This window comes from Stegostoma tigrinum, chromosome 8 (assembly GCF_030684315.1).
Source record: "Stegostoma tigrinum isolate sSteTig4 chromosome 8, sSteTig4.hap1, whole genome shotgun sequence".
NCBI lineage: Eukaryota > Metazoa > Chordata > Chondrichthyes > Orectolobiformes > Stegostomatidae > Stegostoma > Stegostoma tigrinum.
In genome coordinates, this window is record NC_081361.1 from 84,882,141 (window position 1) to 84,909,003 (window position 26,863).

Here is a 26,863-nt window from a genome sequence, read left to right on the forward strand (position 1 = left end):
TGAAGATAATTCAGTTTATTCCATTTGATAAACAGACAAATGCTTAAATGAAATTATGCAAAATACTGCAATAAAATTTAATAAATCTGTTGTTAAAAGGATTTAACCCCCCCACCGTCTCCCCTGACGCTTTGTTGTATTGAAATCATTGTACATTTGTGTGAGTTAATCATGACAGGTTGAATGTTTACAGTTGATGCTTCCTTATTCCATCCAATAATTTTAATTGTGAATAACTTTGGAAGCGTCTGGAATTTTTTTAAAATTCATTTATGGGATGTGGGCATTGCTGGCCAGGCAGTATTTATTGCTGATCCCTCATTGCCCAAGAGGGCAGTTCAGAGTCAACCACATTTCTGTGGATCTGGAGTCACATGAAAGCCAGACCAGGTAAGGATGGCAGTTTCCTCCGCCAAAGGACATTCGTGACCCAGATGGGTTTTTCCTCAACAATTGATAATGGATTCATGGTCATCATTAGATTCTTAATTCCAGATATTTATTGAATTCAAATTCTACCATCTGCCATATCAGGATTCAAACCCACGTCCCCAGAACATCATCTAGGTCTCTGGGTTAACAGTCCAGTAATAATACCACTAGGTCATCACTTCCCTCTGCACCTGCACACATCCTCTGCTCCACGCATGACAACAAATAGAAACTGATCCAATGTGCGAAAGGAAGTAACTAACCAAGTTATGACAGCACAACAATTAATTTTCATGAAACTGCAACATACAGATTTATTAAATTTTATTGCGGTATTTTGCATAATTTCATTTGAGCATTTGTTTATCAAATGAAATAAACTGAATTATTTTCAAATAATACAATTACATTATTATATTTTTAAAACTGTGATGGTGTGTAATAAATAACTCACAGAGTCTAAGTTACTGTGGCAACATGCAGATTATAGTGTGGAGCTACAACAGTGATGGTTGCCTCCGATTTTCACTCCAACTCATAGTTGTCCATCAATCGCACCCACTTTCATTGCCTGCTACTGTTGTGAGTTGGAAGGATTTGCAATTTTATATCAATTGGTTATGCTATGAACACGCCTTTCTTGGCAATCAAACTGTGGGATGGGACTTGAACTTCTATTCCAAGGCAAGGCCACGGCACCATATGGCTGGGTTCTGATGTATTTCAAGGCTGAGAGAGACAGATTTCTAATCATTAAGGGAATCAAGTGTATTGAGGATAATGCAAGAAAGTGGAATTGAGAATCAGCAATGATTTCATTAAATGGTGGAGATGACTTGTTGGGCAGCATGGCCTACATCTGCCATATGTTATGGTCTTATGGACCTCCTTTTAAAAGTATAGAAGACTGTAAAAAAAGGTGTTATCCTGAGTGATATATTTAGATCACGCCATATATTACAAACACAAAATAATAACTAAACATTCTTCCTCAAGGGTCCATTCAAATGATGATGTATAGGAAATTCTCTAATGAGAACATGCAAATGTCAGCTTATATTAATGTCAGTAATGCCGATAATTGACCTACTTCTCAAGTGCGAGTTTACTTTATAACATTAGAATTGAATCGGGGCTGTAGTTGTGTAATCAACAAATGATAATAACTTATTGTATTCAAAATGCATCTTTAAGAAGGTGAGACACCCCAAGGGATTTCACAATAGAGTTGTCAAACAAAAGATTTTTTTCTATTCATTCGTGAGATGTGGGCATCACTGGCCGGCCAGCATACCTAGTTGCCCTTGACAAGATGGTGGTGAGCTGCCTTCTTGAACAGCTGCAGTCCTCCTGCTGTGGGTTAAACCACAATGCTATTAGGGAGGGAATTCCAGGATTTTGACCCAGTGACAGTGAAGGAACAGCGATATATTTCCAAGTCAGAACGGTGAGTGGCTTGGAGGGGAACTTGAAGGTGATGGTGTTCCTCGACACCAAACTACATGAAGTTATAATAGGATAGATGGCCTCAAGGTGGTTGAAGATGCAAGTTCTAAAGAGACGATAAAAGGAGGAAATGAGGTAGAGAAGTGAAGATATTTGGGGAGGGAATTCCAGAAACTAGGGATTTGGCAACTGTTGGCACAGAATGTAGTGGTAGAAGGATTAGAATTAAGAATGAAGAAATCCGAATTGGAGAAGTCCAGATATCATGGTGGATTGAGGTTGTTTGGGGAATACAGAACTAGGGAAGAATGGGGCCATCAAGGGATTGAAAAAAAGCATGAGAATTTTAAAATCAATATTTTAATTAAGTAGGATTCCCAGTAAGTCATTCAAGGGAGGTGATGACCTAGTGGTATTATCGGTGGACTGTTAATCCAGAGACACAGAAAACATTCTGGGGACCAGGGTTCAAATCCTGCCACAGCAGATGGTGGAATTTAATTCAATAAAATAGCTGGAGTTAAGAATCTATGTCCATGAAACCATTGTCAATTGTCGGAAAAACCCATTTGGTTCACTAATGTCTTTTAGAAGAGAAAACTGCCACCTTACCTGGTCTGGCCTACATATGACTCCAGACCCACAGCAATGTGGTTGACTCTGAACTGCCCTCTGGGCAATTAAGGATGGGCAATAAATGCTGCCTAGCCAGTGACACTCTCATCCTGTTAATGAATAGAGGATCAAGAATAGGTTATGGGTGAACAGGACATTGTGCGTATTTGGATGATAGTGGAGTTTGCATGGTATTAAACACATGAAGGGAAAAATGTGGGATCCTGCCAGAAATGCATTGGAATAGCCCAGTCCAGAGGTAACAAAGTCATGGTTACGGGTTTCTGCAGCAGCAACTAGCACCTGGAGGAAGGTAGAGTGTGTCACCGGCACAAAAGAGAAAATAGGCTACACAGATTCTCATTTGTGACTTGAATGAATATGATTGCAGCAGTAAAATATGTAGTTGTTTTGTAAAATATGATGTATTTACACATCATAAAAGATGAATATTTGGCTGTAAAACAACAGATGTTTATCTTCTTTCAAGTTTTAACAAGACCATAAAAAGGGCCAAATTCAGAGGTCTTCCAACCTCTTTCTCTTTAGCACTCATCTCCTTACACCACAAAAACAAATAATGAAACAATTCTTCGTAATTTGTTGGATTGTTTCGTCCCTGGATATTTTGGATTTCATTTGAGTGTTAATGTTTCAGGTCACTTCAAAGTCATTTAGCATGAACAGAGCCAAGGTTAGTTACCAAGTTGGACATAAGCTGCCTTCAGTTGTGTTGCACGATATCATGAAACATAACCATGTAAATGTCATCAAGCTGACAGCATGATTTATGGCACAGTAGATTAATCTGCACAGAGAAGTTATTCTATCAGTATTTTGGAGCAACCCCTGCTCTGCTATTTCTACCAACATGTCCAAGAATTCTGTGAAATCTTATGTTACGTTTAAGCTGCTCTTTAATGACCTAACAATCTGCCAGGATGCTTTTGGAAGGTGACTACAAATGCTGCAGATCACATGAAGTGTTCTCCAAAACCAGAAACAGGGATATTAAACTGTCACTAGGGTAGGAAATTAGCTGTGTTAATGAAGGATCAGCTCGACACTAACGTACCAGTCTCTGAGATCAAGCATGATGTACGTTCATTCTGGAGTTGTGCAACCAGAGGTTGACAGAGCATTCTAATGCTGGTTCAACACACCTTGCTACAGATGGGGCAGATGATGTTCGATGCAACAGGTGAGTTTGTTGCTTCTTGGGTGCTTTCAAGTTCCTACCACTGTTTGCTGCACATTGGCCATGTCCCCGAGGGGGCTGGTAACACTGCTGACTTGTAGACCATGAGTTTGGTGTTAGGTTTGTCTCTCAGTTGTTTTTTTTCCTGGCACACTGAAGGCGCAATTAAATTTTATTGTTGATGTCTACCTTCATTGACAGAAAGCTCCTGAAGTATGTTTTGGAGCAGGCTGATTAGAGGGACTTAGGGTTAGTGAGTCTTCAGTGTTTTTCTTATTCATTCACAGGAGGAGGGTGTTGCTGGCTGGGCCAGCATTCATTGCCCATCCCTAACTGCCCAGTGGGCAATTGAGAGTCAACCACATTGCTGAGGGTCTGGAGTCACATGTAAGCCAGACCAGGTAAAGATGACAATTTCCTTCCTTAAATGACATTAGTGAGCCAGATAGGTTTGTCCTGACAATCAACAGTAGATTTTTAATCCCAGATATTCTTTTTTGTTGAATTCAGATTCCACCAATTGTCTTAGTGATAATGGGAACTGCAGATGCTGGAGAATCCAAGATAACAAAGTGTGGGGCTGGATGAACACAGCAGGCCAAGCAGCATCTCAGGAGCACAAAAGCTGACGTTTCAGGCCGAGACCCTTCATCAGAGGGTCCTCTGATGAAGGGTCTAGGCCCGAAACGTCAGCTTTTGTGCTCCTGAGATGCTGCTTGGCCTGCTGTGTTCATCCAGCTCCACACTTTGTTATCCACCATTTGTCTTGGCAGGATTTGAACCCAGAACATTAGGTCAGTTAGTGATAATACCACCAGGCCGTTGGCTCCCCTTAAATGTTTGCATAAATGCTAGGGTCTTCTGGATATTTAGTATAAGGTGCATATTCTCTTATATGCCTTTGTGAATGCATCAACAATGGTTTGGAGCTGGGCCTCTGAGTATGTGCACATGCAAGTGTCTTCAAAATATTGTCGCTAAATGGACTGAGGTTCAGTAGGGGGCCTTGGTTCTGGACTCAAAGTGGTGCAAACCTACAGACCAGTAGAAAGCTTCATGAATAGGGGGTGAGGTGTTGTGGCAAGTAAGGTGGAAATAACAAAAACTGAAAGATCATGCTTGGGCCAGGGTCACAGTAATGAGAGATCATAAGAATTGAACATGCTAGAGTCAGAGACAACAGTGTGGAGCTGGAGGAAAACAGCAGGCCAGGCAGCATCAAAGGTGCAAAAAAGTTGATGTTTCGAGTCGGAACCCTTTCTTTAGAAATGGGGAGGGCCAAGGGAACCGGGAAGTAAATAGAGAGAATATGGGTGGGGCTGGGGAAGATAGGTATGATGGGATAAGTGTGTGTAGGCAGGTCAATGGGAATGGGAAGGGCAGACAAGTAGGAGAGATTATGACCCCACTCCTGACCACCAAACCATCATCTTTCAGATCATTCATAACTTTGCACCTCAGGTTGCCTCTCACCCACAGCCTCCAACCTCATTGTTCTCCAACCCCACATTTCTATCTCCTTCCCAAAATCCACAAGCCTGACTGCCCTAGCCAACCCTGCTCTCGCCCCATGGAACTCATTTCTGCTTACCTTGACTCTGTTGTTCCTTCCCCAGTCCAGGAACTCCCCCTCTACGTCCAGCACACCACTCACACCCTCCATCTCCTCCAAGACTTCCAATTCCCTGACATTTCATTTTCACTATGGACATTCAATTCCTGTGCACTTGTATCTCCCATGCAGAAGCCTAAAAGCCCTCCGCTTCTTCCTCTCCTGCAAGCCCAACCAGTCCCCCTTCACCGACACTCTCATCTCATTACCCTGAACAACTCTTTTAACTCCTCCTACTTTCCACAGATTATATGAGGGTGGCCACAGGCACCCACATGGGCAGATTCCTCTCCCCATCCCCTTTTCTGATGAAGGGTCTAGGCCCAAAACATCAGCTTTTGTGCTCCTGAGATGCTGCTTTACCTGCTGTGTTCATCCAGCTTCACACTTTGTTATTTTGGATTCTCCAGCATCTGCAGTTCTCATTATCTCTGGGTCTATGCTATGCCTGCCACTTCGAAGGATACATGGAACAGTCCCTTTTCTACTATTAGACAGGCATTATCCCCCACTTCTTCCTCAACTACACCAATGACTGTATCCACACTGCCTCGCGCTCCCACGAGGAGCTTGCACAGTTCATCAGTTTTATTAACACCTTTCAATCCGATCTCAAATTCATCTGGATGATCTTTGATACCTCCCTCTCCTTCCTGGACCCTTCCATCTCCCGTGACTGACTCAAAACCACTGTCTTTTTGAAGCCCACTGACTCCCATAGCTATCTAGACTACACCACCTCTCGCCCACCTTTCTGCCCAAACGAGCTCCCCTGCTTCCAAGATGGAAAGTCCCACTGCCTACCTGCACTCACCTACCTTTCCCCAGCCCCACCCCTCCTATTTATTTCCCAAATCCCTTTCCTTCACCCCCATTTCTGAAGAAGGGCTCCGACCCGAAACGCCTCCTCTGACACCATCTGGCCCGCCATGTTCCTCCAGCTCCGTGCTGTGTTGTCAGGGTCACCTCTGATGAGCAGCCACTTACAGGGGCGGGGCTGAGGAAAGGGGTGGGGCTCGGGAAGGGGGCGTCTCCCGGGGCTATCCTTCGGATTGCCGTCAGTCTGGGGATTCAGACGTTAGGGAAGGAGGCGGAGCCAATGGTTGACGTTAGGGGAGAGTTGGCGGACCAAAGGAAAGGTTTTGCGGGAGGGGGCGGACCCGGGGTGTGACATTGGGGAAAGGGCTGGACGCACGTCGGGTGTCTCTAAGGGAGGGGGCGTTTCCAGGAACGGGGGCGGACCCGGAGGGTAACTTTGTGGGAAGGTGTGGCGATCCAGGAAGACAACTTTAGGAAGGGGGCGAAATTGGGCAAAGCTCGGCTCAGGGGCGTGTGACGTCGGCGGACCCAGGTGGTGTGACGTTGGAGAAGGGGGTGTATCTAGAGTTGTGTGACGTTTGGGGAGGGGCGTGGCTCTGGTCTGTTGAGGCGGTTCGTGCCGGTCGTGAGCGTCGTGTCAGCCATGTCGGACTGTGGAATGCAGATGGAGGGCGGCAAGCAGCTATTCGCTCAGGCTTCAGCTGTCTCCATTCACACCGGGAATATCGTCAACTGGAGCCGGCTAAAGAAGAAATGCCCAACATCGCCGAGCGAGGAGGTGAGGTACCTTAGATCACGGGGGGGTATGCCTGTCTGGTCTAGTCTGGTCTATGCTGCTGTCAGCTCCTCGCAGGCCCTGGCCCGAACTTTAACCTGGCACTCGCTCGGAGGAAGAGCCACTAGACCTGAAACGTAAAACATGATTTATTCTCTTCACAGCTGCTCCCAGACCTGCTGAGCTCTTCCAGCAGCCTCCGTTTTTGTTCCTAGCACTCACTGTCTCTGTCATTTGCAGTTACAGGATTGTATTCGGGAGACTCTGGAGAAATGGTGCTCTCAAGTCAGCCCCGAGCTACTGAAGGTGAGTGAGCCTAGAGTTTATAATAGCCAGTACCGAATCATACAGCACGCAAACGGACCCTTAGATCCAATTCGTCCCCACCGACCAGTATTTAGCCTAAATCCCTCTAAACCTTTCCTATTCAGGTTCCTATCCAGATGCCTTTTAAATGTAGTTGTACTAGACTCCTCCAGTTCCTCTGGCTGCTCATTCCATACATGCATCACCCTCTACAGTAAAAAGTTGCACCTTTTAGGTCCTTTTTAAATCTTGCCTCACTCCTTAAACCTGCACCCTCTAGTTTTCGACTCCCCCCCCCCCCCCCCCAAACTCTGGGGAAAAGACCTTGTCTCTTTATCCTATTCATATCCCTCGTGTTTTCATAGAACAGTATAGCACAGCACAGGCCCTTTGGTCCATGATGTTGTGCCAAACGTTTACCCAAAATCTAAGGTATATCTAACCATTACTGCTACCTTGTACTATCATCCATAAACCTATCTCTGTAAGGCCACCCCTCAGCCTCTGATCTTTCAGGGAAAGACGTCCCAGCCTAATCAGCATCTCCCTATAGTTCAAATCCTCCAGTACCAGCAACATCTTTGTAGGTTTTTTCTGCTCCCTCTCAAGTTTAATATCTAACCTATAGAAGGATAACCAGAACTGTGTGCAATATTCCAAAAGTGGCCTCACTAATGTCCTGTACAGCTGCAACATGATGTCCCAATGCCTATACTAAATGTTCTGACCTGCTTCTGAAAAGAGGTGGTCACTGAAATAGCTCCTTGTAGAACGTGATCCAGCACGAAAGGAAGCTATTGTATCCTCTTGTAGATGAAGGGTCCTGACACAACGTCGACTTTCCTGCTCCTCTGATGCTGCCTGACCTGCTATGTTCCTCCAGCTTCGCGTTGTATCTTGTTGATTGTCCTTTTGAAAGGACAATCCAGTTAGATCCACTCATGGTCATTTAACTCAGGTGTACGTACCTATTTCGAAGAGGTTACACTTGGGATTCGTCAGGTCAGTGGTTTCCAACCTCTCTTAAACACGATTACTTTTTGAATTTAAGTGCAACTCAAAATCACAGCAAAGAAGACATAAAACAAAGTGTATACTTTTATATAGCTTATATAAATCTAAAACCAAGCATATAGAGTTATTCATTTTGTCCTCAACTCAACAAAGTTGAGTGACACCTGTGACTGCACATTATCTGCCTGTTCTTTAAAGTTTGAGACATGTGTAGTTCATCAAATGGGTATCCAAGAGACAGGTGTTATGTGTCATCTTTGTTGACTTCATCTGAGAGAATATTGTTTCAAGAGGAACTTGAAGTCAAAGTAAGCTTTCTTTAAAAGCACAGTATAGGAATAGATATTTTTCTGTTTGAGTATGCCACAATCTGACTTTTGGTTCAATGTAATTTTGCATACTAATTATCTCGTCCTTACCAACTCCACTACTTTATAGATCAATTGCTAAATAAATTTTGCAGCCAGCCAACCAACTAATATCTACTTGAAGGAATAGATATGAGGCAAACATGACTATTTGTTTCATCACATCTAATTCCCCAGTAAACTTGCTCAGGCATGCGCGGCTGTTTTCTGGATAGAGCCATTCTATTGTCTAGAAACAAAAAATCAGTACTCTCCACAGACTCAAAGTTGGAGTATTTGCTTAGTTTGATTTGGAGGACCACACAATTTCAGTTAGTACTGAGCATATGTGCTCAGTTGATCCTTTCTCTGTTGTTTACAGTTCAGTTCATTCATTTTTGATGTAAGAAATCCAAAGTTGAGCAACATTGTCTGTCAGCTCACTTAACTTCATTCCATATTTTAAGAACAGTGATAATTTTAGGCATCAGATTTAACAATCTTTGCAGGATCTTCTCTTGACTTGATTCGCTGTATTGATGTGAGGTTAATTCACTGTTTATTGAGGATTTAAATAGAGTGCTGAAGGGCTCTGGCCTGAATCAAGTTTACCGTCTTAAATGAGAGATTACATGAGAGATCCAAAAATTCACTCACTAATGCAAGCTGAAAAATTATGCTGTGGTAATTGACAAAAGAGGGAAATTCAGGACCAGTTCACCAAAACCTGCTAATGTGCCAAACATGATTGTTGCAGCATCAGTCTGGACCCATGCCTCTGGAACATCCAGAATGTTGCTGGCTGCTCTCAATTGTGGAGGCAAGGGAGGTCACTCTGCTGTCACAATTTGTTTCCCAGGTTGTTTTGGCTTTCTTTACTCAGATATTGGATGTGGAGCTCAGCAGCATTACCTGTAACTTTTCCTTGTCCTGTGTGGACCTATTAGATTAGCAACTGAAGAGAACAACCTAAAAATCTAGAGTGGAATGGACTTGCTGACATGTTTTTGCAGCAAGTCCACGTGGATGCAATAGGTTGAATAGTCGCTTGTGTGTCTAATCTGTAATATACTGGTTTTGTACATGAGTTTGTAGAATATTTCATATTTGTTTGTTTTTAGTGCCACAGCAAAACTTACTTTATTCTGCAGTGATAGTCCATCTGAACCAATGATTTAAAGTCTGACAAGAGCTTTGGGGCTTCTGGGAGTGGAAGTTATGCAGCAGTGTGGTGATTGATATGTGCATTGGATGGAAAGACAGGCATACAGTGAGATCAGCTGCCTGCAATCAACCAGTCAATCATAATAATTGTGTTGGAGACTGTGGCTTTAGTAAACTAGCCGAAGATGTGGTTCCTGAATTGTCAGCTGTGACTAGGTTGGTAGCACCTGCTTCTGTCAGAAGGTTCTCAAAAGTTTCACTCCAAATCAAGGCTGACGTTCTAGTATGGTACTGAGAAAGTTGGAAGTGATGTCAAGTTAAAAGCTTTTTGAAGTCTTAGTGTTCTGATGTACAGTTAATCTCCCCTGTGAGGTGCCATTACTTTCAAATTCTTGTCTGTGACATTCAGGCGGCAGGAGAGGTAGGTTTGTAAATTTGAACAAATTGTCTGGATCCTCTGCTTGTTGCAACCTGAAAAACAAGTCTTGGAACTGTTCACTTGTTGCAAAAGAGCCTAATCTTTCTCATTCCATTCAGATTTTTAAACCAAATAGTGATTGGCAAAGGAAACCTGATTTTTTTTTTTGTTTTTTTTATTTCCCCTCTAGTATGGCCCTGCAGCCCCTTTTATTCACAGCCTCAAGCTGCCTGAAATTAGCTAATTCTGAATGTAGTAGCATCTGATTGGTGTGTTCTGCTGTATCCCAATTTGGACACCAGTACGATGAATAATTAATCACTGGTGTTTATTTCCAAATATTGCAATAGTTGTGGATTATTTTCCATTGCCTTGCATGTTTTGGCATCTATATTTGTGAATTGGCTGGAGAAATGATGTTAAGTGAGTTATAATCTCATTAAAACCAGTTGTATTTTTTCAGCACTTTTGTCTTTTTTTTCTCCTTTTTTACTTTCGCTGGTCATACTCGATGTGAATGATACATTCTTTGTAAAATTTGTTGTGTTGCCAAAATGGATTTGAAGTTATAAATGTGCATGATATAGCTGGGAGAATATAGTTTATATCCAGTAAGACAACTTGCTGTAGGAATTTCTTTAGTATGCTGGAAAGGCCAGTACTCATTGTCAGTCCTTAATTGTCCAATACAAGTTCTTCAACCACTGCAGTCTGTGCGATGAATGTACAGCCATCCAGAGTACTGTGGGGGAAATGTTCCAGGGTTTTGACCCAATGAGTATGAAAGAACATGAATAAAATTCTAATAAAAATAAGGCTATTAGCACATGTGGAGAGAGAAATGGACCATAGAACTTTTCTGATGAAAGATCACGTACCTGAAACATTAACTGTGATTTTTCTCTATGTAGACACTACCAGGTTTGTAGAGCATTTATAGCATTTTCTGTTCTTACTTCATATTTCTAAAAGGCAAAATACTAGCAATACTAAAAATTTCCAGTTCACATCAACGCGCAAATTGGAGGGGAATGTTTTGATGGTGCTGTTCCCATGTGCCTGTTGCTCTCATTCTAGTCAGTAAATGTTTTTGGATAATCCTTGGTGAGCTTTTGTGGTGCATATTGTCATGCACATGCATTTTGCTGTGGTGAATCAGTGTTTGATGCAGTGCCAAAAGTATTGTGTTCTTTGTTTTGTACAGTTCTGCAGAGATGTAATGTACCGAATGACTGTGTGAAACAGGATTTGTTTCAAGCTTTGTTGAGTCAGTGTGGCTCAGACTGAAGTACCAATGCATATATGTTTTTCCAGGTGTCTGGTTGTGGCACTATCTTAATCCCCTTAGTGTTGCGCTTTTGTAAAAAAAAACAGATCTCGGGAAATATTACAAGGAAATGAAAATTCTACAGAAGTATAACAGACACACCCACATAAATACATATCATGGAACCTGACAAGGTTTCAATTTGAAACTCCAGTTTGTATTGGGCATTCATTCCACTGCTCTAGTTGAGATTGAATATATTCAATTGCAGAATACCGCTGCATTGATTTCATGTTTATATATATACATTCTATTCATTTTTCAAAAAGTGTGGGCAGTTTGTGCAAAATTTAATGCGTATTGCTTGCTGCATGCAGCTTCTTAAATTAAGTTGAATTTCTTGGTTTAGCTGCATCATTTTGAGGTGAAAATTTAAAAAGAAAAATCTGTTATGTGCTGAAGGACCTGTCAGTTTACATTAAAAAAACAGAATCTTTGATCCAAGGATGAACTGTGAACCTGAGATGGGTCTGCTGAGTTGCTTAGATGGTGAGAGTATGGTGCAGAATAACCCCTTCTCTAACACCTTACCTGGAATTCTATGGCTCCCCTTGACTTTGTAGGAATTGCAGTATGGAGATGAAAATGTGCATATTTATATAGATATCTATGTCGTTGTGTAAGTAGCTGCAATGTATGTCCTTTACCTGTTCCAGGAAGAAAAGATTGCAAGGACTTTAATCAGTTTATCATCTTTAGTGGTCATGTCTATATCAGCAATAATATTAATTCCTGGGTGTGTTTAATTTCGCAATTTCAATTCCTCTCTTCTTGGTTTGTTGCAGGAACCGCCTGCTACTCTGGAATGTACCATAACTCAGGACGTGGACTCCATAAGCCCCGAGGAGAGAGAGGAATTAAAAGTGTCAGGTAATGAAGTGGAGCCTAATATATAAGGGAGGTTTGAGAAGCACAGATCAGTGGCTCAGAATGCCGAGATCCTGCTGAATTCAACGTGTGAATTTTTAAAAATTCCGTTTCCTTTGTCACAGCCAACCAGATTAAGAGGCTGCCAGGTGGTCAAGTCTGCAATATAAATCAACAACAACAACAAACCCCAGCACAAGAAGAATGAGAATCAGTGGGCCGTGCTTGTACTGAAGGAGAGATTGTAGGAGTGTTGGGAAATGGTGCACTTTTTTGGGAGTCTGGAGGGTGGGCGAACAGTCCTCATGAATTCTGATCATTTCTGAGAAAGCCTTTATTTACTTGTTCTGGCAGCTGCATTCTGCCTTTAGATATCTTGGGTCCTGGGAAATTAAATCCATTGTCAATAGATTTGATTTCTATATTGATGAAAGAATTGTAGCCTTATTTGCATATTAAAATTACAACACCTGTCCAGAACAAGTTACTCAGAGCCATTGCGGTTAAACTGGAATTGAGCATGTTCGTGATAGGATGGGTCAGGTTGCATCATTTTCTTTACCAATTAATTCTATTTCATTCCCTCCTTGCCTTGTGTGTTTCTCGCATGCTCTTTTTCTCACCCCGTCTCTCTACCTTCCTTGGTTCTCTCTATTTTCTTTCAATAGACTGTTCCATCTTAAAAAAAAAGGCACAGATGAGCCTGCCAGATTCCTTAAATAACATAAGTAGTTATTGAGGTAAGAACTTCAGCAGTGACTGTATTTATTCCAACTGTGATCTATTCCTATTCTGATACTATTCAATGCATTAGAAGGGAAGCTAGATTTTCACATGAGGGTGAAATGAACAGTAAGAGGTACTGACAGATGTGGTGGAATGAGACGTGTGTGGAACATAAACACGAACACATTGCTGCTGAATAGAATGGTATGATCTGTGCAATTTGAAAGAAATACATGATACTTACGTCTCAGAGCTTTCTTTCACTGCCTGGCTTTCCTTATGTTACTTGTGGTCACTGCAAGTCTGGTTGGTCATCCTTCATATCAACTTTTTTTTTCTGGCTTTGGTGGGATGATTTTACAGCTGACTGCCCTACCTCTTCCTAACCCTTCCCATTTAATGTACAGGCTGGGGACTGGCATAGATACATTCAGGCTTGTCTACGTCATTCACTGGGTTCTTTGGTGCCAAATGAGCTGTGAGGTGGGAACATCTGGCTGAGAGGCAGAAACACATATTACCCTTCCAGTGTTAATCCTAAACTTACGTTCCTCATTACTAATTTGCTGACTGGTAGCAACTTTTCATTTGAAAATTTACTCTCAAGCCTTGTAGTAATTTTTTTTAACTCTTGATTTTGATTTCCCCTCGTCTTCCCTCAGCCAAGTAATGCAGTTCTAGTATTTTTTCAAGCATCATTATGTGTCTATATTTTGTTTATCTAGTGAATCTGTTTCTATGAACTGATTACTACAGTGCCCAACCCAATAAACCAATGGATTCATCATTGCTTTAAAACTCAATATCTCTGATTCAGTACTCTTTTCTATTTCATGATTTACAGCTTTCAGTAGCATCTACATCCTTGAATTTGTGTTCATTTCGTTTAGGTTTTTAATACCATGGGTATATTTGCATTGATTGTGATCTTCAATAAAATTTAACATTCTGATACCCTTGCATTGAAAATGTAGTTTGCTTGTCCCAAGTTGCAATTAATAATAGATTCTGACTTCCACTGTCCCACATAGTAAAATAAACACAGACTGTTTCACCTAATACAGAAATAGAACATGAAAAACTAAGTATTACATGTTCAGCAGATGCTTTGCAAAGCTGTAGCCTATATCTTTTTGCAATTACGTATTTTAAATCCAGTTCTTTACAGTTTTGTTGCTGATGTGTTCATTCTAAGTATCTTTAGTACTTTTGTTATCTCCAACCTTTTATAACTTGTTTAAGTCTATCAGAAAACTTATTTGTCACATCAGTCAATCTCTCTCAATATTTTTTGTATACAGCAAAGCTTTTTCTCAGTGACCCTGACTCCTCGGGTATCAAGGATGCTGTGAAGAAAGGTAAATGCTAAAACAGATTTTTTTGTTTTGCTCTTCAGCATCCTTTATATTTGCATTCATTTTAAACTTATATTCAGTAATTCAGAAACAATCTAATGAGCTACAATATTACTGAGTATTTATTCAAATACCATGGTCGATGCTATTAGTTATGTTTTTAGGCAATATTTGTGGGCTCTTTGCTGTAGATGGGACTGCTCATGTGCGTGTGAGCTGAGAGCAGCTTTCCCTGTTCTATTGGCTAATATCCAGATTGAATTTCACTTACAAAGAAATTTGAAAACTTACCATGGCGATTTCAATGTAAACAATTAATTACACAATGCAAGCGTATTCTGTGCCCTAAGTTTATTGCCGTGAAGGAATATCTTTTTGAATAACGTACAAACTTCTGAATGGCCATTTGGCCTACCATCAGTTTGCATAGTGATATGCTTTTTAAATTTTAAGCACTGAATGATAAGTGAACCAAATTAAAAGAGATGTTGGAGAAACTTTGTCACTTGTGTTGTGGTTTGCTCCATTCGTTGTTTGTTTGAGTTTGATGTTGGAAGGAAGTCCGGGGAGCACCTACACCAATATTTTCTAAAAATGGTGTTAACCATGTATTGGTAATTTTTTAAAATTAGAATTATTGTTATGGGAGAGGTTAAAATAATGTGCAAGTCACTTGAGAGTAATTTCCTGTGTAATCATTCAGTAATATTCCACAAAGTGGATCATCAGTACGTGCGTTAATTATGGTGCATCAACAGTGACTTTAAAGGTGCTTATATAAATGGAATTTCTCATTCAAATGTGCCTCTTCATTTGTTGTACATTTTTAATTCAGCCTCTTCCCTCTGTGAATTTGAAAAAAAATGCTGTAACTACTTAGCAGGCATGACAGCGTCTGTGGGGAGAAAAAATCTTTCCAGAATACAACCTTTCAAATAGGACTGGGAAAATTTAGAGATGTAGTAGGGTTTAAGCGAATGCGTAATAAGTGAAAGATGAGGAAAAGAACAAGAGAAGATGTATTTTTGAGCTGAGTAATTTTATAAGTGCTCTTGGGAGGGATTTTTTAAAAAAAGCTGCTTAGCCTGAATCTTTTTATTTTTGAGTGCAGCTTTATGGTTTTCAGGAGCTCCATTTTCTGTTTGCCAATTTATGATAGGAGCTTTTCAATGAACTGAAATTGGCCAGATATTCTATTTTTGTGATGTTGCACCCCCAACAGAAATGAAGGGGGAATAGATTTGCTGGTGTTTGATCATGCCACTGCGCTTTCAGCTGAGACTAGGCATAAATGTAGGATGAGTTTGATAAGGGACACCTTTTTTCTTCCATACTCCATTAGCTGGAACACCACTACATTCAACAATATTTTGATAGCCTTAAACCCACTTCTCATTGAGCTAGGGGCACATCAGATGTACAAGCATATCTGCAGATCGTCAACCTCGGTTTGACAGCTGCACAAAATGGAAGGGTCATGATGTGTCAATTGTTAGTCATTTTATTCGGAATAGTGCGTCCCCAAATCAGCAAAAATAACATTTGTTTCCTCTTCGTGTAATTCTTCTTTAACCTTGCACAAGGTTTCTATGGCCGTTGAAAGCATTAACAACATGCAGAACTGTTTTTTAGTGCCTATTCAACTAAGTATCAGAAAAATGCTGTGAAAGTGAAATGAGTATTTCAGAAGTAATTGAAGTAACATCTCTGGCAACACCTGTGTTGTAACATCTAAGACAACCTGCAGCATCTTCGCTGCATAGCTTCCCAGGAGCTTAAGACTTTCTTCATTTAACGTTTGCCTCTGTCCTCCAGCTTCCAAAGATCAAAGCTGCTGCTGTTGAGGGAGTTATTCAACTAGCAGTGAGAAGAGAATTTAATCCTATGCCATCGGACACAGCCCTTTTGAATACATGACGCAACAATACAGCAACCCCTTCCCGCAAAAAATAAAATTTGAAGGCTAAAGCTGCCAGTTCCAGCTTCCCCCAACATTTAGTTTCTGCCCCAGCAATGAGGCAATAAAATTTCATTTTCACTGATTCTCTCATGTCAAAGTATGCTGCACTTGGCCTTGATAACCTGTGTACAATTTAACACATTGACTGCTTTCCATCAAAATTGGAGATACTAGAACAAAGATAGTGGGAACTGCAGATGCTGGAGAATTCCAGGATAATAAAATGTGAGGTTGGATGAACACAGCAGGCCAAGCAGCGTCTCAGGAGCACAAAAGCTGACGTTTCGGGCCTAGACCCTTCATCAGAGAGAGGGATGGGGTGAGGGTTCTGGAATAAATAGGGAGAGAGGGGGAGGCGGACCGAAGATGGAGAGAAAAGAAGATAGGTGGGGAAGTAGGGAGGGGATAGGTCAGTCCAGGGAAGACGGACAGTCAAGGAGGTGGGATGAGGTTAGTAGGTAGATGGGGGTGCGGCTTGGGGTGGGAGGAAGGGATGAGTGAGAGGAAGAACAGGTTAGGGAGGCAGAGGCAGGTTGGACTGGCTTTGGGATGCAGTGGGTGGAGGGGAGGAGCTGGGCTGGTTGTGTGGTGCAGTGGGGGGAGGGGACGAAATGGGCTGGTTTAGGGATGCAGTTGGGGAAGGGGAGATTTTGAAACTGGTGAAGTCCACATTGATACCATTAGGCTGCAGGGTTCCCAGGCGGAATATGAGTTGCTGTTCCTGCAACCTTTGGGTGGCATCATTGTGGCAGTGCAGGAGGCCCATGATGGACATGTCATCTAAAGAATGGGAGGGGGAGTGGAAATGCTTTGCGACTGGGAGGTGCAGTTGTTTGTTGCAAACTGAGCGGAGGTGTTCCGCAAAGCGGTCTCCAAGCCTCCGCTTGGTTTCCCCAATGTAGAGGAAGCCACACCGGGTGCAGTGGATGCAGTATACTACATTGGCAGATGTGCAGGTGAACCTCTGCTTAATGTGGAATGTCATCTTGGGGCCTGGATAGGGGTGAGGGAGGAGGTGTGGGGGCAAGTGTAGCATTTCCTGCGGTTGCAGGGGAAGGTGCCAGGTGTGGTGGGGTTGGAGGGCAATGTGGAGCGAACAAGGGAGTCATGGAGACAGTGGTCTCTCCGGAAAGCAGACAGTGGTGGGGATGGAAAAATGTCTTGGGTGGTGGGGTCGGATTGTAGATGGCGGAAGTGTCGGAGGATGATGCGTTGTATCCGGAGGTTGGTGGGGTGGTGTGTGAGAACGAAGGGGATCCTCTTTGGGCGGTCGTGGCGGGGGCGGGGTGTGAGGGATGTGTTGCGGGAAATACAGGAGACGCGGTCAAGGGCGTTCTCGATCCACAAACCTGCCTGCCCTGGTCGACCCATCGTCTCAGCCTGCTCCTGCCCCACCGAACTCATCTCCACCTATCTGGACTCCATTTTCTCCCTTTTGGTCCAGGAACTCCCCACCTACGTCCGTGACACCACCCACGCCCTCCACCTCCTCCAGGACTTCCAATTCCTTGGCCCCCAACACCTCATCTTCACCATGGACGTCCAGTCCCTATACACCTGCATTCCGCATGCAGATGGCCTCAAGGCCCTCCGCTTCTTCCTGTCCCGCAGGCCAGACCAATCCCCCTCCACCGACACCCTCATCCGCCTAGCTGAACTCGTCCTCACCCTCAACAACTTCTCTTTTGACTCCCACTTCCTACAGACTAAGGGGGTGGCCATGGGCACCCGCATGGGCCCCAGCTATGCCTGCCTCTTTGTAGGTTACGTGGAACAGTCCCTCTTCCGCACCTACACAGGCCCCAAACCCCACCTCTTCCTCCGGTACATTGATGACTGTATCGGCGCCACCTCTTGCTCCCCAGAGGAGCTCGAACAGTTCATCCACTTCACCAACACCTTCCACCCCAACCTTCAGTTCACCTGGGCCATCTCCAGCACATCCCTCACCTTCCTGGACCTCTCAGCTTCCATCTCGGGCAACCAGCTTGTAACTGATGTCCATTTCAAGCCCACCGACTCCCACAGCTACCTAGAATACACCTCCTCCCACCGACCCTCCTGCAAAAATTCCATCCTCTAGTCCCAATTCCTCCGCCTCCGCCGCATCTGCTTCCACGATAAGACATTCCACTCCCGCACATCCCAGATGTCCAAGTTCTTCAAGGACCGCAACATTCCCCCCACAGTGATCGAGAACGCCCTTGACCGTGTCTCCCGTATTTCCCACAACACATCCCTCACACCCCGCCCCCGCCACGACCGCCCTAAGAGGATCCCCCTCGTTCTCACACACCACCCCACCAACCTCCGGATACAACGCATCATCCTCCGACACTTTCGCCATCTACAATCCGACCCCACCACCCAAGACATTTTTCCATCCCCACCCCTGTCTGCTTTCCGGAGAGACCACTCTCTCCGTGACTCCCTTGTTCGCTCCACACTGCCCTCCAACCCCACCACACCCGGCACCTTCCCCTGTAACCGCAGGAAATGCTACACTTGCCCCCACACCTCCTCCCTCACCCCCATCCCAGGCCCCAAGATGACATTCCACATTAAGCAGAGGTTTACTGCACATCTGTCAATGTGGTATACTGCATCCACTGTACCCGGTGTGGCTTCCTCTACATTGGGGAAACCAAGCGGAGGCTTGGAAACTGCTTTGCAGAACACCTCCGCTCAGTTCGCAACAAACAACTGCACCTCCCAGTCGCAAACCATTTCCACTCCCCCTCCCATTCTTTAGATGACATGTCCATCGTGGGCCTCCTGCAGTGCCACATTGATGCCACCCGAAGGTTGCAGGAACAGCAACTCATATTCCGCCTGGGAACCCTGTAGCCTAATGGTATCAATGTGGACTTCACCAGTTTCAAAATCTTCCCTTCCCCAACTGCATCCCTAAACCAGCCCAGTTCGTCCCCTCCCCCCACTGCACCACACAACCAGCCCAGCTCCTCCCCTCCACCCACTGCATCCCAAAACCAGTCCAACCTGTCTCTGCCTCCCTAACCTGTTCTTCCTCCCACCCATCCCTTCCTCGCACCCCCATCTACCTACTAACCTCATCCCACCTCCTTGACCTGTCCGTCTTCCCTGGACTGACCTATCCCCTCCCTACCTCCCCACCTATACTCTCTCCACCTATCTTCTTTTCTCTCCATCTTCAGTCCGCCTCCCCCTCTCTCCCTATTTATTCCAGAACCCTCACCCCATCCCCCTCTCTGATGAAGGGTCTAGGCCCGAAACGTCAGCTTTTGTGCTCCTGAGATGCTGCTTGGCTGCTGTGTTCATCCAGCCTCACATAGTATCCTGGGATACTAGAACAAAGGTAGTTTTCAAAGTAGAAAAACATGCATGGAGATACATGTGAAACCATGAAAACATACTTGTTACTGTGTTCCCAGCGGCGACTCTCGCCATCCCAGAAATTGATGACAGTGCAACTGAAAGTGACCTGCATGGCACCAGCCAGAATAGCTGCCCTTTGATTTCCAATTATAGGTTCTCTCCCTCCTGACCTTACTATTCCCCTATTCATAGATTCTGTCTCTGGAGGTGGAGTCAGTGGAGAAGTGAGCATAAGAGATGCGATTTGAGATTAGATTCCCTACAGTGTGGAAACAGGCCCTTCGACCCAACAAGTCCACACTGCCCCTTGAAGCATCCCACCCAGACCCATCCCCCTATAACCCACACACCCCTGAACACTACGGGCAATTTTAGCACGGCCAATCCACCTAACCTGCACATCTTAGGACTGTGGAAGGAAACCGGAGCACCCGGAGGAAACCCACGCAGACACAGGGAGAATGTGCAAACTCCACACAGACAGGTGCCCGAGGCTGGAATTGAACCCAGGTCCTTGGTAATGTGAGGCTACAGTACTAACCACTGAGCCACCGTCCCGCCCCCAAGATTGCAGTAACAGCCAGCCTCCGCACAGATTTTAATCTCAGGGTGGGATTTTACATGCCAATTTTGATTTCTCATGGACTATGTGTAATTTAAGTGAATTTGCTTGTTTATTGAAACCTGACAGGGTGGAAGGAAGAAGTTGAATGAAGTAAACATTGATGATACATTGGTATTAGAAAGAGAAGTAGAGATGTTGGCAGATCTGCTGAGTATTTCCAGCATTTTCAGTTTTATTTCAGATTTCCAGCACTTGTAGTATTTGTTCTTTTCTGGGTTCATCAGTATATACATTTTGTATATTCAGCTTTTAAATTGTGGTCTGTAGTATTATTCTGTACTAACGCTGTACAGTTACCTATTGCAAATACAGATGTTTGTGTTTGACACAGCCACTAAATCTAGCACAGGAATATTCAATTCCCAAATGGTTGTGTTGATGCTGAGGTCATTCCAAATGATGTTTTCTGGTTTCCTTAAATTATTAAATTAATATAGTCTGAAATAAGTCCACAGAGGCTGGTATTCTAACACCAAGTCACCCTTTATTTACTTGTACATAGTACTTGACACTGGTCTGGCTTCTGCAGAACCAGCTCTGAGGGAACAGAACCTCTGACATTTCTATTTATATCAGTTAGCCGGGGTCCCTGACTTGAGCTGTTCATCTGGTCTGGGAACTCGTATTTTGAGGTCCACCTGGTTGATCTTGTCACAATCACTGCCCACTCTGAGACCGTTTTCTGTAAATAACAATTTCGTAGTATAACTGGGGGTAAATATAAACCATTTATGTAATTGAGGAGTTATCTCAAATACAGGATCTTTTGAAAACATTTATACTGAAGGACACAATTCTTTTAGGAGAGAGACACTGCTACTAGCTAACATTATAACAGATATTAAGAACAAAGAAAATTACAGCACAGGAACAGGCCCTTCAACCCTCCAAGCCTGCGCCGATCGAGATCCTCTGTCTAAGCCTATCATCTATTTTCTAAGGGTCTGTATCCCTTTGCTCCCCGCCCATCCATGTACCTGTCCAGATACATCTTAAAAGACACTAACGTGTCTGCATCTACCACCTCCGCTGGCAATGCGTTCCAGGCACCCACCATCCTCTGCGTAAAGAACTTACCATACACATCTCCCTTAAACTTGCCTCCTCTCACTCTGAACTAATGACCCCTAGTATTTGAGTCCCCCACTCTGGGCGGGGGGGGGAAGCTTCTTGCTATCCACCTTGTCATTATCCCTCATGATTTTGTAGACCTCAATCAGGTCCTCCCTCCAACATCCGTCTTTCTAATGAAAATAATCCTAATCTACTCAACCTTTCTTCATAGTTAGCACCCTCCATACCAGGCAACATCCTGGTGAACCTCTTCAGCACCCTCTCCAAAGCATTCACATCCTTTTGGTAATGTGGCAACCAGAACTGTACACAGTACTCCAAATGGGGCCGAACCAAAGTCCTCTCCAACTGCAACATGACCTGCCAACTCTTGTACTCAATACCCCGTCCGATGAAGGAAAGCATGCCTACTTGACCACCCTATTGACCTAAGTTGCCACCTTCAGGAAACAATATTGATTCCTAATGTATAATTTCAGCAGATTACAAGGACAAGGCAATCAAGTTCTAGTACTTATCAATTTCTGTGTATTTATAAATGGTTTATTTGCTTGTTCCTGTAATATTTACTTGTCATAGCTATCTTTTTTTGAACGGCTTGACTGCGATTTTCTTGGTTTCTAGGGGTTTGCACTCCTTTCTTGTTTTGAAGTTAGCCCCCAGTTAACTTCTGTTCATAGTCAATACTTCCAGCATCTTTACCTGGGGATCTTATTCCATCTGCAGAGATCAGTGCTAATGTAAATTTACTTATAAATAAAGCACACTTTCTCGCAAGTTTATTCTACTGAAAAGATTTCTCAAATGTTACTTTTTTTTAAGTGAAGTGATCAGCTTTTGAGTAGGACAAAAAGTACTAATTAACATCAAAGATTTAAATCATGCCCAAGAAATAACCTGAATTTTGTATTTAATGCAGCTTGTTCAGCACTTGCAGTGTCACAGCTGGACTCTGTGATTATTGCTCCACCTCCACTTGAAGATGGCGCTAGCCTTTCTCTCTCGCACCTGCAGCCATATTGGGAGGAGCTGGAAACTCTTGTTCAAAGTCAGAGCATTGTAGCAATTGGTACATCTGATTTGGATAAAGTACTTTTAGAGCAACTCTATCAGTGGGCTCAGGTAATAGGTTGAGATATTCTCAGATAAAGTTCTATCCAGTGTTTCCTTTACACTGATTGGATGTGTAGCCATACAGTAATGTGGAATGTGCTGCACTGTGCAATAAACAGGCCGTGCACAACAAGGAAAAATTGGAGTGAATATTGGTTCTGTGTACAGATGTGAATGACAGAATATCAAATGATTGAGCTGGTTCAAGGGCCTGAATGGCCTATCTTCATTCATATATATGCATGTATGAAAGCTAATAAATCTGCTGGTTTTTTAAATTGTATTGCTTTTTATTTTTAGAAACAACCCTCTGGCTATGTTCTTCCTGCTTTTATGACTGTGCTTGACATTAAAATTGTACAAAGTGAATACACTGTATTGAATTAGGGAAACTGGTCATGTTTCATCATTCTTGTTTCCTGTCCAGTGATCCCTGCTGGAAGTATCCACATAAATCCTGATCAATGATAGAATCAGCTTGTCTCAATTCTCCCAGATTTAAGCCTTAATCTAAGTGGGCATATTGATTTCAATTGGGGTACTGGTGAATGAGCTGCCACTGACCTCAGTGTCCCAACTCCATACAACAGGAGGAAAAAGTGGTCAAGATTCGTTCCTGCTCAGGATAGCCATGCAGTCCTTTGTGCTGGAAAATGTCTTCATGGATAAGATCAAACATGTTCATGATTTGTCCAAATGGAAAACTTCTCCAGCATGAGCCCAATGAAAGAGAATGACAGTTCCTAACAAGAAATGGTTTGGAATTGTTTCACCTTTCAGAAAGGGGAGAGTAGAGATTGATGTACAAAAATGCTACCTGTTTGTGTTTTTTATGAATGTTGTACTTATACTCTTGTTTTCTGATCTTTATTGCTGTATTTTGATTATAATTATAGCCAGTGCAACTCAATGGAGAACAGTTTAGTGCACTGAAATGTAACTTTGTGTGTTTAGTGTTCATCTTGTTTTCCTCCATGTATAGGTGAAACCTAGCAGCAACCAGGTAAATTTAGCTTCTTGTTGTGTGATGCCACCAGAGCTTACTGCCTTCGCTAAAGAATATGACATCCAGTTACTGACTCACAGTGATCCTAAAGGTGAGATGGCATACAAGAATCTTTGTTTTAAATTGTGTGAGAAATGGGGACTGGCTGTAGCTTAACCTTGAGGTGTGGAGTTCTGCTGGATAGTTTCTGTCTTCACTGCTGTTTCTTCTGTTCTGAGATTGTTAATACTAGAGGGATGTATTTCTTCTGGTATCCTCTAGACTTGGCTAAATGATCATGTGTGAGCATTGTATTGTCTCAATGGAGCACTGAGTATCAGGAGCATCACAGCTGAGCCCAGACCTTTTTGTAGCAGGCACTGAAATGTATAAAGCAGGAATCCTGTCAGAATATTCTGTGTGTTGGACTGCACATTCTCATGCTTCAGGTGCATTTTAAAATGCATGCTGCAAAGAAAGAATTCAGTTTTCCTGATGTCCCAGCGAAAGCCACAAAAACAAACACATCATTTACTGCAGTGATAATGGGAACTGCAGATGCTGGAGAATCCAAGATAACGAAATGTGAGGCTGGATGAACACAGCAGGCCCAGCAGCATCTCAGGAGCACAAAAGCTGACGTTTCGGGCCTAGACCCTTCATCTCTCTGATGAAGGGTCTAGGCCCGAAACATCAGCTTTTGTGCTCCTGAGATGCTGCTGGGCCTGCTGTGTTCGTCCAGCCTCGCATTTCGACATCATTTACTGCATCCTGTTGATGGAATACTGCTGTGCACAATAACAGGCTCACCACCTCTTTTCAAGGGTGATTGTTACATGAGTGCTAGTCCTGTTAACAGCAACAGCCACCATGTTACTCTGAAATGTAGTGATTTAATTATTTGTAAATCAAGCAGCTTGCATTGTTTTTAATTTTTTAAAAATTTTGTACTAAATGTCCCATTTCTGTCTTCTTCAAGAACTGATACCCATGTTAAGTTTCCAAGAAGCTGTGATAGCCAGCATTCAAGACAATCTGGCATATGAATGGATAACGAAATGGGTTCTGCGCTATTCAGTAATTGTTAAAAGCAGAGGAATTATTAAGTCCAAAGGCTACCTGGTATATGCTAAAAGAATTCGTTATTAGGATCATCTTTGAGAGACCAGCTGATTGGAAATGCACTTTTATTACACAATTTATGTATGATATGCAAAAGAAAGAAATCTTAGAAGCTGCACTATTGACCAAATGCCTTTTGATCCTTTTTGATGATTTATTACTGGGTCCAAGATGAATTTCAGAAAGGAATAAGTTCTGATTTGAAAAGTTTGCATTGTAAAACCAGATTGTGTTTTGTGTACTGCACTGTTTCCACCTGTTGATTTAACTGGCAGTTGTTAAATTCCTTTTCTTTTCTTTTTAAGTATTTTTGGTTTAAAAATATATATATTGAAGATTTGCATTCACTTTTTTTGTAGTTTTTTTTCGGTGGGGGGGAACAAGATATGCATACTTGTTCAAAAGACACTAACAAATAATAACCCTAGATGGGTGCATGTTTGTGGTCCATAACTTACCTGGACAAGCCTTTGGCTGAATCCTTGTTAAGTTACATGCACTTAGCAAATGTCAGTCATTTCTTATGCAGCTAAACCTTTTCCGTTAGCAAGTAGTTTTCATTGAAGTAATTCTCCCAACTACTGACACCATGCTATGGTGTCTAACATTATGAAATTTAAGGTTATAGTAACATTTAAGAAAGTTTTTTTGAAAATTTGCTGCTGTGTATCAAAAAAAAAACTTGATGTACAGTTTACTGGTATTTGTGATGGACTGAAACATTTCCAACTCTCCCACCAACCTGTCATTTTCCACTCTCCTCAGAACAGCTATGTAGAATGTGTTTGAATGTTGAATTTCAGTGGCTTGTAAAGAATAGACAAATGGACTCAGGTGAAATAAGCCCACAGAATAACAGCAGCACAGTCTTTTTGGTTTTTGGCAAATCATCAACTCTGTGTATTTAATATGTCACTGGATTACTAATGTTATTTAATTTGTAGATAAGACATTGTATTTGTATAATATGTGGGAACATGCCATCCTAAAACATTCCCTGCCATGTAGCAGTCATTTGATAGTTGCTGAGTGCATTTTCTAGGCTGGTTGAGGTGAACAGAATGAAGCAGTGTAGAAAAGTACAAAGTTGGTTATCAAATGATATACTAAGTAGGATAGAACAGTTACAGCAGGGGATCCACTAAAGGCTCCTTTTTAGGTTAAGTGCAGCATTGCTGTCCACTTGTTTTTGGTGGGATGGTGACAGTATAATGTGTTGTCATTCTGTATGCATGAGAGAATGTGATTTGGGGAGCAGGAGCTTTGAAGAAAATCATTCAATTCAACCACGAAATAACATTCAACATACATCTTCATCTGCTGGCTGTTTTTGAAAGAAGTCTTGACCATAAATCATGGGGTTGCCACTCTGGACCATCATCCTTTGCAAATGTTGATTTGAAATTGTAACTTGGAGCCCCTTTTGGCTATAACTTATTGTTTTTTAAGTATCAACTTTGTGCTTAACATGTTTAGGCTGAAGTACTGTATAAGCTTGAATGTATAGTAGTTCTAATGAAATTACACATCTGGAAATAGTGAATTTATGATAAAATGTTATATTTTGTTTACTTGGCTGTGTAATGGATTTGAGGTGATTTGCACATTAAAAGTGTGAACTAAATGCCTCTGATTCTATGTTTTGCGTTATGTTCAGAAGCTGACGTTTTTAAAGGAACCTTAGTATGCGAGCTGCTGATGTTAAGGATTTTACCATGTTTTTCATGTGACTGATTAACAACAAGTGGGGTTTTCACTTATCTGATCTGGAGATTGTGGAACAGGCTTTACAATTAGATATACTTAATCATCAGTACTTTAGCCACCTGAACTTTACAAAATATATTGCAGAGACAAAATGGCAGTCTGTCACGTGGCATAAGGTATCTTGATGGGATTTAAAACATAAATTGCTTTTCCCCATTTGTTCATAGGCAAAGTTCTATACAGTTATAGGTATGATGGCAAATTGAAATTTGGGTATTCTGATAACCGTAATACACAGCACTTGCAATTAAAAGCAACAGGAGTTAGAACTAGTAAAGATTCATGTTTGAAATCTAAATGCACATCTTTGGGTCAGTAAATCCACCAAGATGTGACCTGATAGAAACAAATAAATACAGAACTTCAAAGTATGCCCAAGATTCTTCACAAAGGATTAAAATTGTCAAAAAAGTTTTGTGAAGATGTCAGAAAGAACTGT

At 42.4% G+C, this 26,863-nt stretch overlaps 1 protein-coding gene across 1 annotated transcript; it reads left to right on the plus strand.

Moving 5' to 3' along the window:
- Positions 1-6,535: 6,535 nt before the first annotated feature.
- gclm (glutamate-cysteine ligase, modifier subunit) lies at positions 6,536-26,281 on the plus strand. The gene is made up of 7 exons (XM_048539263.2): positions 6,536-6,900; positions 7,138-7,203; positions 12,259-12,343; positions 14,368-14,424; positions 22,357-22,559; positions 23,533-23,647; positions 24,515-26,281. Exons 1-7 carry the CDS (start codon positions 6,766-6,768, stop codon positions 24,682-24,684), a joined length of 831 nt encoding a protein of 276 aa, XP_048395220.1. The 5' UTR covers positions 6,536-6,765; the 3' UTR covers positions 24,685-26,281.
- The last annotated feature ends 582 nt before the right edge of the window (positions 26,282-26,863 follow it).

Excerpts from the sequence above, each read along its gene's own strand:
- gclm (XM_048539263.2), top strand. The coding sequence starts at position 6,766 with ATGTCGGACTGTGGAATGCAGATGGAGGGCGGCAAGCAGCTATTCGCT. Across the intron at positions 12,344-14,367 it reads AGAGGAATTAAAAGTGTCAG|CAAAGCTTTTTCTCAGTGAC; the intron begins GTAATGAAGTGG and ends TTTTGTATACAG. Across the intron at positions 22,560-23,532 it reads AACTCTATCAGTGGGCTCAG|GTGAAACCTAGCAGCAACCA; the intron begins GTAATAGGTTGA and ends CTCCATGTATAG.